The sequence below is a fragment of the Erpetoichthys calabaricus genome, chromosome 8, assembly GCF_900747795.2.
Source record: "Erpetoichthys calabaricus chromosome 8, fErpCal1.3, whole genome shotgun sequence".
Lineage (NCBI taxonomy): Eukaryota > Metazoa > Chordata > Cladistia > Polypteriformes > Polypteridae > Erpetoichthys > Erpetoichthys calabaricus.
Window position 1 is genome coordinate 72,197,714 of NC_041401.2, and position 12,200 is coordinate 72,209,913.

Here is a 12,200-nt window from a genome sequence, read left to right on the forward strand (position 1 = left end):
TTTGCCTTGAGGATGTCAAATGACATGACTAAGAATCGCGAAGGATAACAAACTTAGTTGGCAACACATTACATGATTCTGGGTCAAAGGGTGTGTTAAAGTTGGTGACTGTAGTTCCTGGATCTTGTTACCTTGAGAATATCAGCTTACATTATTAGAAATAGTGGTGTTAATAGCTTTTAGAAATTTTATGCAACTCACCCTGCATCAGTTCATTCACTCTGTATGTCATTTTTGGGGCTTTGGGACCCAAGGAGTTTGAATTTCATATTGGACTTTGCATTTGAAGTACTTGACTTAAAGTACATTGACTAAGATGAATATTTTTTAATGTTTTAATGTGATGCCATCTCAGCACTGGATGGGGGTCCTGGTTGCCAGGAGTTTAACTACAATGGTCATGACATTATTGCTTCAATTAAGTGAAAAGTTGAAAGTTTGTCACCGGTGGCCATTCTGTATCAGAATTTTGTGGATAAAACCCTATCTTTGCAATTTACTAAAAGCCTCATTGGGCCATGTCTTTAACTTCATGACATTGTAAAGTACCGTTAAATATTACATATTATGACTGATTGTTACAAAAATATTCAGTAAACAAAAATGTGGTAACTGACCCTCTAATGAAGTAAATAAAAAATGTAATATGCCTCGATGTTCAAATTGGTTAAGTGAGTCCCGGAAAGCACCTGAATTTTATAACTTGTTTCATTCTGGCAAGATATCAGTTCAAAGTGCTAATTTTCCTTCTTTTTTTTCATTCTTTTGAATTGTATACATTGTAGTTTTGGGTAAACATTCATTGATTTCTGCTCTTAAAACCATATGCCCAACCCTATGACTTGTTTGATTTTATCTGGGCAATTTGCAGACCAGTCTGACTGAGTCTTTAGGGATGTCAAACTACGCAACTTAGGGCTGTGCTGAACACAAGACTGCCTCTGACTCGCTAAGACTAGTTAAGTGAAGCCTCAAACTGAAAATCACTGGGAAAAATTGTTTAGTGTGACAGGGATTGTAGTTGCCTGCATTTCATATTATAGCAGGCAATGTTAATGACTGAAATGGGTTTAACCATACATTATTTGCATCATTTACAGTGATACCTGTAAAAATACCAATAACTCTTACTTTGTGAATTTATTTCCTGTTTTTCATCACCTGATCAGCATATGAAGAAGCAGGAGTTACTGTGATGTTTCTTTAGACACTACTCCTTAGCACTTCTTTTTTGCTTTGTATGGCAGAGATGGTATATTTTTGTATTTCAGTAGTCCTGGAATCAGCCTAGTTGCTCTCGACTATCTCTGTCTAATGCTACCTCTATGTCTTGTTATAATATGGAATCCAAATCTGCCCGCTCTATTACAGATGAATCCTCACAAGTATGTTGTATATCTTAAAGATGATGTTTCTTAACTTGTGTTCAATACAGTATAGAATTGTATGTGACTGTGACTGTTTGGCTGTCTTAGTCACTCCTTTATGCTGTCTGGTTGTTAATAGTGATGCGTTCTTTATGACTCCCAAGGACATAATATATATTTTTTCCATTAGGTGCACTTGCAGGTTTTTCCAGTGTGTAATTATACGTCAAGTTTTTTTAAATTTTCTATGTTGGAAAACCTCACTTTTATTTACATTAAGCTTCGTCTTCCACTTTGGCACCCATACTTTAATGCTGTCTGGTTGCATCTATAGTTTTTAGTGACTTCCTCGTATCTGACAATCCATCTATTATAATGTAATCTGTAGGATTAATCTCCTTGTTAGTTTCATTTTCATATAGATCACTCCAGGTAGCGTGGTACTGTACCTCATCAAAACCATTTTGATACTAAAGATCAATTATATTCTATTATTCACAATAATCTAATGTTTTACTGATTCCTTGTAAGATCTGGCATATTAGCAAAATGTGATATTTATTAACATGTTCATTATTACGCCCACTCTTCAATGTGTTGCTTAAACTGGCATTATTGCTTCCATTAATTTTCCTGCAATACACTTCTAAATAACCATTCTATAGTTGCTAGGATTGACCTAATTATTTTTTTTTGTAATGGAGTACCATTTGCTAGTTCCTCGTATTTAAGAATTTATTCTGTATCTATTTTATAAACAGTTTATATAATTTATATAAAGTCACAGTTTACCTTAGGGACGTTTGTGTAAGTTTAACCCGGTCCTGATATTTTTTTGATTTCAGCCTTTTTAATTGTAAAAGTGCACCTCTTTTTGTAATCTTCATCATTTCATATTTGTTTAACATTTATCTGTAGCTGCTGGGAGATTTACAGCCTTTTCACTGGTTACAACTAGATAGAGTATATGAATTGAAAGCATTTACTATTTCCCTTTCTGTTTATTTTATTTCTGCATAATTCTGTTTTTAATACTGGGATATTTTAATAATAATTGGAGGGAATGATGATTGGATGTTCTTAATACACTGTCTGCTTTTTTACCATTGGCCAATTCAATTGCTAAAATACTAAAAAATCTGTTATTTTTCATTTCATATTAATGTGGGCAATGACAAGTAGATCCTCTGCAACTCAGGATCAGAGCTTATCTACATAACCAGGAAGGTTTCACAGCTGTGCCCCAAGGAAAGCAACACACTATTAAAGAATTCCTGTTGTTGGACCAAACCCTAATAACTTAGTCTCTCATGCTTTACTATACTTAATGTATGAATTAACTTTTCACATATTTTATTCACAGATAAAATCACAAAATGGAAAACAATCACATACAATACATTGCTTCTCATAATATACATTTTGTTGGAAAGGTTTGTTGTATTAATGAGATGATTTCCTTTGGAAAATTAATACAGTGGCCACTGAGACTTATTAAGGAACTTAGTCTGGTACACTCACTTCACTGAAACTAACTTTAATGCTTCATTTTCAAATAAGTATGCCCCTGTACCTTTTTACTATTATTATAGAGATATTATGTTTATGTTTAACATTATGTTATGTTATATTTTATGAGTTGCACTTAGTCCTCTAAATGTAAGAGGCACTAAACTTCAATCAAAGTCAGAGAAAATGAAGGCAGAATTTAAGTAACCTTTGGTCGTCTCTCACAGTTCAGTAAGAGAGGGAGTATCATTAGTTTGTGATGACTCAGTTCAGTATGATAATCACCATCCTGCACTTAACATGTATTTTTTATAGTGAAATACCTTTTCATTATACAGTGTAATGTAAGATGGCATTTAACAATTACGTAAGATGTACTGTAAATAGTAGTTATTTCTTAAATTAATATTTACAAATTACTTTGGCATAAAGTATGCAACCAGTTCCAAATGAGGTTGTAGTAACACTATATTGAGTACAGACTCAAGTTTATGTACAGAGCCTCCCTTTAAAAAGTCTTCTTTTACACTTTTTTTTTGTACAGCCCATATGTGCATTATCTCTTAACAAGTATTTTCTTTTATAAAATAAGCCTCCTTGAGATTTGATTTGTAAATATTTCTTACACAAAACATATGTTTTTTTTTAAGCTAAGCCTCTGTTTTTTCTTTTTTTTTGTAAGGACCGTGACCTTCCACGATTTATTCGAGGCCAAGTTCATAGATGTGTTGGCAATTATGACCGAAAAAATGGCAAGTTGAAGTGTGTGTCAGTACGACCAGCAACAACATTAGAACAAAAAAAGTTCATTGAGTCAGTGAGAGTTTCAGATATTGAAGTTAAAAAGTTTATTGCAAATGTTAAAGAAATTTAGATGTCAGATGTTTTCAAAATCTCAGTATGTAGGTATCACTTCTTAATTTATATCCTTAATACTGTTATTTCAATATTCTATTCACAATTGTTTGGTTCTAAATAATATGTTCCAGCATGATACAGACATTGTTTTTGTAGTATTGTCTAGAATTACCAGGGTGTTCCTGAAAGATATTATGAAAAGTTTGATGTTAGTGATCAGCATCCCTGTAAAGTAATAACAAAATTCAGCTTTCAAATGTAAAAAATGAGTCTACTGTTTAGGACATTGTGGGGTGTATTTTTTTTTATTTAAAAACAGATTTTACTGGGCTATATTTTAAATAGCCAAAATATAACATTGATTAAAAATATATAATAGTAATCATACAAATATTTTTATGTTTGTGTAGTTTTTTTATAGGCATAAAAACATACAAAACATGGTTTTTATTAATGGGAAAGTTATCTCAGGAGATATATTTCATTTTTAATATTTCTCTTGGTATCAAAAACATAATAACCTATCTATGTTATGTCTTTATTATTTTAAAAGGAAGGGCCCCTGGCTATTAAATTGTATTTGGATACGCTTCTCTGCCATTTTAATTTTCAAAATTTAATATTTTATGTTAATAGAAGGTTAGGTGCTTTTTTTTGTTTACAGTCTTCATTAAAGCTGTTGATTTTTTATTACTAGTAACCTCAGCATTCATGCACTACACGAGTCTGCCTACAATGAATTTTCTGCTACAAGTGAGAAATGACAGTCTTGTACAATTGACTGGGCCATGCCAAGTCAGTGTATTCAATAGAAATACTAAGTCCAAGTAGAATCGGAATTGGACTCATCTACATACAGTATATTACAGTACCAGCACCTTGTGCTGTGAACAATATGGTAGCACATGGTTCATTCCTATTTTTTCCTTCGAAAATGCTTATGTCCAAGGAACATTTTTATTGTCATATCACTTTTAAATGCACAAAACATTTAACACACTAAAGAATACATTTAAACTCATCACATTTTGACTAGGAAAAATTGTTTAAAAAATATAAAAAGATTACATTGCAACAACAGAGACAACCTGAATGAGAAAAAAAAACTGCCTGCATAATTATTCTTTTTACACCAAACCTACAAGGCAGACATATACAACAATCTATAAAACAGAGTGAATTACCAGTAAGACCATACATGTAATTTACAACATAGAAGTAAAAAAAAATGAACATCCAAAGACTAAACATGTTACATGTATATAAGATCTTATTATTTTGATCCTGGCTGATAAAGTAGAAATACATAAATAATTATAACATATGTCCAATTGAATACAGTTAGTTTCTACCAGGTCTTTTATTTATTTTTTTAAAGAAGGCTTATGTAACAGTGTAGTGTCTTTAGGTTTACAGTTTCTCGTTGTAAAAACTACAATACATCATTATAAGTAGAATGACAAATGTCGCATTCTTAATTAACCAGGTGAGCAATCACGGCAGGCAAAAAGCAAACACTAATTCTAAACCTGCTGAGTATGTTTAAAATCAATAAGAAAAGCAAATCTGTTTAGAGATGAAATTGAAGGTATATTACAAAGTGAGTATTACTCACCAAAACACAGTTTAAGAAAGGATATTTGAATGCACTTAAAAATACTTTGCAACTTGAGTGGGCCGCACATTATTTTTAGAAGAGATGGAAGGGTAGATGGCAAATTGCATTTCTGTTGAATAATACAATGTTCTGGTATCTACACAGAATTAAAAAAGACATTTCTACAGTTAACAGGCCGCATCACATGACATCACATAATCAATTACTGAACTTATTACAATGTAACTGGAGATATCAGAAAAAAAAAATACAAAACATATACCTATTTAGCATTTACATTATGGTTTAAAACCTGGTTGTTACTATTTTTTTGTTTTTGCAAAGGCACACATTGGTTTGTTTAGTATATCAAACTTGCGTGTCTTAGTCGGTAACTCCCAAAATGAATATTAAAAAAATCTGTTACTGGTTTTCTTTCTAGAATACTTTATATAGTCTGAAAATAAAATGATGCATATACTTTTATGAAGGCGGTTTTGAGAAATAACAGGTGCAAGAATGCAGCATTTAATACCACAACTGTGGTATATTGGAATTCCTTATAGAAGAGGACCAAACTTCAATTGAGTGAATTAACAAGATATAATAAACTTGATTTTCCTTTAAATCATCCACAGTCTGCCTCCAGTCCCTTCACCTTCTCTGCATCAGCAGCCAACTGGACGTGGAGTGCTGGGAGTTCAGTAATTCTGGCCATTTCTCAGGGTGTTTTCTTCAGCCAAAAGGCTTTTCTGCCATGTTAAACATTTAAGCCCTGCTTCCACACTCAGTCTTTTAGCCAACCGTTTGAAATACTGGATGGATGTTTTAGGAAAACTCACTTTTAATCTTTTCAATTAAAAGTCATCTAACTAAATTTGTTTTATTTTAAATGAGATTTCCAATTAATGGAAATAAAGAAAATGTATTTGCATTTATGACCTATCAATTAATGATCTGATAGCTGCAATCTGCCATCATTTAAGGCATTTCTCCTGATGAACTGTCACATCTCTCATTTTATTTGTAGCTCTAGGTCAAGAAAGAAATGTTATTAAGGTAAGTAAGCATTTCTTTTCTGTTTCTCTTTTAGATTGATTCATCAGTTCTCAGCAAGTTAGATACATCCTTACTTTCAAGAAGCATTTTCTCTTGTAGCCGATCAGTGCAGTTTTGAATATTTAAAATCAAGTCTCTGCCTCTTGATGTATTCAGATAGTTTTAATATATAATTTCCATACTTATCCTCTAAAATGTATATTGTTCATAATTTTAGATTACAGTTCCATGAATTGATGTGAAGTTGTCTTGTCCTAAATAATCGGTACTTTCTGTTGATTAAGAAAAAAAACTTTTATCTCTATGCAATCAAAGTTTATTCCATGCTACTGGTGAACTTTTCTAGTCTTTCTTCATTTAAATGTAAGCTTGTTAACAAAAAATCTCTGTATAAAGTAATATATTTACAGTAAGCTGTATAATTAATGGCTCCCTGATAAGTTAATTTCCTATCTGAATTTGGAATGTTTTTTGTGTGTTTTTAAATACATCGGCACATTTTTCAACTTGTAAACAATGCACATATTTATGTTTACTGTATAAATCCATGTGAGTAGTGTATGTGCATTTACAGTATATCGTATTTACAAAATAATATAGCCATAAAATGCAGTAAGAAGTAGATTGTTGGGATACATTTCAAGCTCTTTTTCCCTAAGAGTTGAAATGCTATATATACAAAACATAATCTTAGTATCATGTTTCTAGTTTATCAGTTCACTCATTCAACATGCAGTTAAACTAAATGCTTTGTGTTCACTTAACTTTTTCTGACTACGTAAATGTGTCCATTCCTCTTGAGCAAATTTAGTAGCCACTGCAGACAGATGACATTTTCCAGACTCAAGTGAACATTTTTTTCTTGGTTCTGTGAGTGGTGCAGACTTAATGTTCAGGTTCTGTGACCCACACGCTATTTATCACTGTAGTCACCTGACAGATTAACTTCAAGCCTCGTCAAAAAACAAACTAAAATGGAAGCTTTTTAAAATATAGATTGAAACCTGATTATTCCAAGAATTTACTGTGGGTTCTGACTGGAAGGAAGACACTCAGTAATTTTTAGAAAGCCTCAGTCCAGATATGTTAAAAGCAATATCCTGCAAATGGAGAAATTTCAAGTCCATATCTGCATTATTCATTAAATATTCTGCTATAAGATTGTTGGGAGTGGGGTCGGAGACAGACTTTCTTTAGGTGCATATTTTGCAAAGAATGGCAGAAAAAGGGTTAGCATGACTCCAACAATTGCAAGCATGTAACCCCAGCCTATCTGACAGTCGCCGGCATAGTAGATACTGGAGTTCCCACAAAATGACTTCACAAAGGTGGAATTAAGCCCAAAAGGGAAAATCAGCAGTCCAGTTGCCATGATGAAAACTGGAAAAGAGAAAAAAAACAACAGTCAAGTCAACATTTGATAACTGATTACTAACCTAAACAAAACAAAACAGGCCTAAAGTGCCTGATTAATGATATGTAGCAAAAACAACAAAGTGTGAAATCATTAAAAAAGCAGACTTTGCTTTACAAAATATTTCATTGGTGGAAATTGCAGTACCTTCTCACTGTACTCTGTATATGTGATAATACTGCTACCACAACTAGAACTGCTACTACTACATATATTTATCCTGCAAAAATATTGCAGGCAAGAAAGAAATGTGCATGAGGAGACTAGGTAAGCAGGTGACTTGTGTTTTATTCATGAATGCAACCTGTGGATTTTCCTCTTTCTTACAATTTCAGTGGTCATGCTCTAAAGTAGCTCATCCCAATGCTATTGTGGCTTTTTAAAAATTTTTTGTTAACTTTTAAACCATAAGCATATATCAAAATGGAAGGGAAGTGAGGTCTTTAGTGTAGACAAAAATATCCATTGTGTTAGAGTGTTGATTTGCATTGGTGGTTTTTGTTTTCAGAACTACCCCAGCTAATTTCAACATAGGCAACATGTAACTTTCTATGCTTGAAAGTGTGTGTATATATAATGAAAATATTTGTGTACACTCTAGTTTCGAATCTCAGGAGCTATGATAGTCCTTTCACGTGCCAAAATATGCAAACTAGGCCGATTGGTGTTTCTAAATTGGCCCTGACTGATTATGGGTATGTGTATGTGAATGGGCTTTGCAAAAGACAGGATTGCTTCCATGTCCATGAATTGGATTAGGTATGTTTAAGAATGTTATGCATATTATTTGTTGTAACCTTTAACATGTAACTTGTGAAATGTTCCTATGTCTAGTAAGCTAGTGTTTTTCTATAGTATTTCTGCACCATTCTTTGAGCCCCATACCAGGGAGAGATTCAGTTTATTTTTGCTCCTGCAGTATTTCTTGAACATTTTTTTACTCTCAGGCAAATGTTCCAAAAACCAACTTATCAAATACGTGGTGAGCTTGAAGCTGATGGGAGAGCACATTAAGTATGTTAAGTATGTTCTAAAGTAAATGCAGGGGAGGAGGTGTACAAAATCCCAGAACTTATAGGGTTGATTAAACAAAATCAGTATTTTATCGGTAAACTTGTTGCATTACTCTGGGCCTGTGTTCAGTGAAGAGTACTGTACAAAAAGTACTTGAATTGGATTGAAATGACAGGTAGTTTTCATTTTGGACTGGGTAAAGTTTAGGTAATATTTATTCCAGTGCCGTGTTATTTTCCTTTTTGATATTTATTGTTGCATTATTGTTACACTTTCACTACACAAGTTTGTTGAAGAATTTAAAGGGCTGTATTTACAGTATCCAGAACGTGGTAGTTCACTTGCTGTCAAAAGGGAAACACCATTGATTTTTTTCTAAAGTCATAAAAGCCGGGAAGAAACAGATTGAAGTGTCTTTTATAAATATTTGGCAATGGTATCACACATTGTCAAATTATTTAAAATAGCTAAGTTTCCAGGTGAAATCTACGATAATCTACCATAAATTTATCTCTCCACCTTTAAAAAGGGTACATTGCTTCTTTTGTTCCCAATGACTCTCTTATGCAATGGATGTAGAAATGCTGAGGAGTCAAATACAAGGAATTGCCATTATGCTCAATATCAAGGATGTGTATCTACAGTATACGAGTAGGATCAACGTAATGTTTCAGATAGATAGGTATTTATACTTTTTATATCACATGCCTTTACTGGCATGGTATCTGTGCATAAGTTTTCATTCTGTAGGGAATCCTTCATTGATATCAACAATGACCTATGGAGGGTCATCAATTGAACAATGGATACCTGAAATGTGGAACATACACAATACTGTTCATGCAGCCTGTTTAGAATGTGCTGCAAAATGTTTCCTGTACTACCTCTGTAGAACTGGAGCAGTGGAAAGTAAGGAAAACTGAGAGGAAAGGTTTTCTTCCTAGCTGCTGCTAAAGGTGTCCAGCTGGTATGCTAACTCCATAACAGCACTGTAATATGCTGTTAATTTTTATTAGCTACATGTCACTCAGATAAATACAGCCATCTGTGAAAACAAATTAGAAGATTAAACACTCAGGGATTGTCTTAATTGTTGCTTCTATATCCAGCAGCACAGCAGAGATGGAGTGATGTGCCCTGTACAGTATGCAGTTTTTCTGTTAATTCACCATCTCCCTTGACTGGTGAGATTTGTGATCTGTTGAGTGGGATTAGTGTGTGATCAGAATGGAAATCACTATGACAAGCCATAATCGAGTACACTGTACTTCACACTTAGCATTTTCGCAAGCAGATGCGCCCCCCCCATCTCAACGATGAGCTGTGTAACAGATGCCCCCTATCCCAACAATGAAATGTCTATTGCTGCTTTACACACAGGCTTGGGATACACCATAATTAGAAATCAGTGAACCACAGACCTCACCCATTGATACATCTGTACATTACTGAGCCCATCTTGTGAAGATATACAGTATGTAGATGGCTGCTATGACAAGCTTCCAAGATTCACCAGGATGCGACTGTATAGAGGTTTGTACCCACATTACTGAATCATTTGAGACTGCATATAAATCAAAACAAGCATTTCTCACTGGGGTGCATATCATGGTCTTGTTTTGTCTGGTTCAAGAATATTAGTCCTTGAGTGATTCTGGTTACCACTCTTGGCTCAGGAAACAGATCAGATGGATCTTAAGCTCCTGAGCTTAGCCTTGTTTATTGCTGGTCCTGTTATCTCTACGCCTGTCTTTCCCAGACAGCACAATACGCACTGACTATGACCAGATGAGGAGCCGTGAGGCAGCACTTGGTCATATACACTCTGATCCATTTTCTTAACCTGATTTTTCCATTTAAGAGCTATGAGTAGGAAGAATCTATCCATAAAACACTGGTGTGAGTCGAGAGCAAACCGTGGATTGTACACCTGTCCATCACAGGATCTGCTATGAAAATAAACACAAAAGGCTAATTTATAGTTGCCAGATCACCAAATATCCATCTGTTTGGGATATGAAAGACAAATGTAATACTCATAGAAAATACTGTACATTCAAAACAAGTTGAATGTGCAAAATGTACACAAGCGGTGACCTTGGACTGGACTACACATTTCCCAATTATCTGCAACATTGATTCAATCAAAAACAATTTCAAATCCATATCATCAGGATATAGAATGATACTGCCACAATCCCTCCTGGTCGGCGCTGCATGACAATATACAGTATGATATTCATACGACGTATAACTCTTGTGTTAAAACAATTGAAATGCCTCAGCAAACCTTGTTTGTTAATCAAACTATAACATGATAAAAAAGGCTAATTTACTGAAAAAATATATGACTCAAAAACAACCCAGGGACCCAGTAGTGGGGCAAAATAAAGCCACTGAATACTTGGATAGGATAAAGATTGGCTGAGTAGAGTCTGCGTGCCTCCTCCAGGTCACATGTCTCAGCTGAATATTTGCCTTTCGTAAATTTTGTGCTGTGGGGAGGACATATGTGAAAACAGAAGGGGATGTAAGAGAAGTCACTGATGCACACAAGCCTAAGAGCAGTACGCTCAGTGCTAAGTGTCGGCTGGAGTGGTATAAAGTACACTGCAATGGACTCTGGAGCTGTGGAAACATCTTTTCTGGAGTGACAATCTGGCCGTCTGATGGATGAATCCAAGTCTGGAGGACGCCTGCAGAACGCTACCTTCTGGAACTGCACAGTCACAACTGCAAAGCTTGCTGGAGGGGGGCTCAGGGTCTGGGGCAGTTTTTCAGGGTTTGCTTCCAGTGAAGAGTTCTGTTAATGCTACAGCATACAAAGATATTTTACAATTGTGCACTTTAAGGCTGTACGATATTGGGATAAATTCTGATGAACAATAAACTTGATGTTGAAATAACTAATGTGCTAAATCAGAGATTTAAGGTTGTGCACTGAGCAGTATCACCAATTGTACATGCTGCCAATACAGACGATGAGTTGAGATTGTTAGCTGTTTGTTTATTAAAACACTAAAATTAGTCGATAATTATTATTGCAAAAAAGAAAATGTTTTCTGCAAAAAGCCATACATGCTGCAAAATATTTACAAAATAATTCTGTGCCTTTAACACTACATTTTAAATAAATAAAACAATCAAATCAGATTGCAGCAAAAGGCCTTGGGGTGCAACTGCCTACAACATCACACAACAGGCAGCAGTGCACTACAGCGAAAAGGCAGAGGAAGGAAAATAAACAAATAAATAAACAAACACTCATCTGACCAGCACTGCCGTCGTTTTACCTTCGCTCATGAGCCCCGTGTGTTAGCAGCTCTGGTCTGTTTGCCAGTGCTTTTGAAACATTTATGTACATAGCACGCATGTTAAGTCG

At 34.4% G+C, this 12,200-nt stretch overlaps 2 protein-coding genes across 4 annotated transcripts in view; one reads left to right on the top strand and one right to left on the bottom strand.

Moving 5' to 3' along the window:
- LOC114655646 (spermatogenesis-associated protein 22) overlaps positions 1-3,896 on the top strand; it is a 35,636-nt gene extending 31,740 nt beyond the window's left edge. For 2 of the 3 annotated variants that reach the window (XM_051930907.1, XM_051930906.1), the window contains exon 8: positions 3,559-3,896. In XM_051930907.1, coding sequence (XP_051786867.1) covers positions 3,559-3,750 — 192 coding nt within the window. In that variant the 3' untranslated portion in view covers positions 3,751-3,896. The remainder of the gene's footprint in view (positions 1-3,558) is intronic. The other variant, XM_028806779.2, reaches the window with a different exon arrangement.
- LOC114655648 (LHFPL tetraspan subfamily member 7 protein) overlaps positions 3,710-12,200 on the bottom strand; it is a 268,732-nt gene continuing 260,241 nt past the window's right edge. Inside the window, exon 3 of the mRNA XM_028806782.2 lies at positions 3,710-7,770. Coding sequence (XP_028662615.1) covers positions 7,544-7,770 — 227 coding nt within the window. The 3' untranslated portion in view covers positions 3,710-7,543. The remainder of the gene's footprint in view (positions 7,771-12,200) is intronic.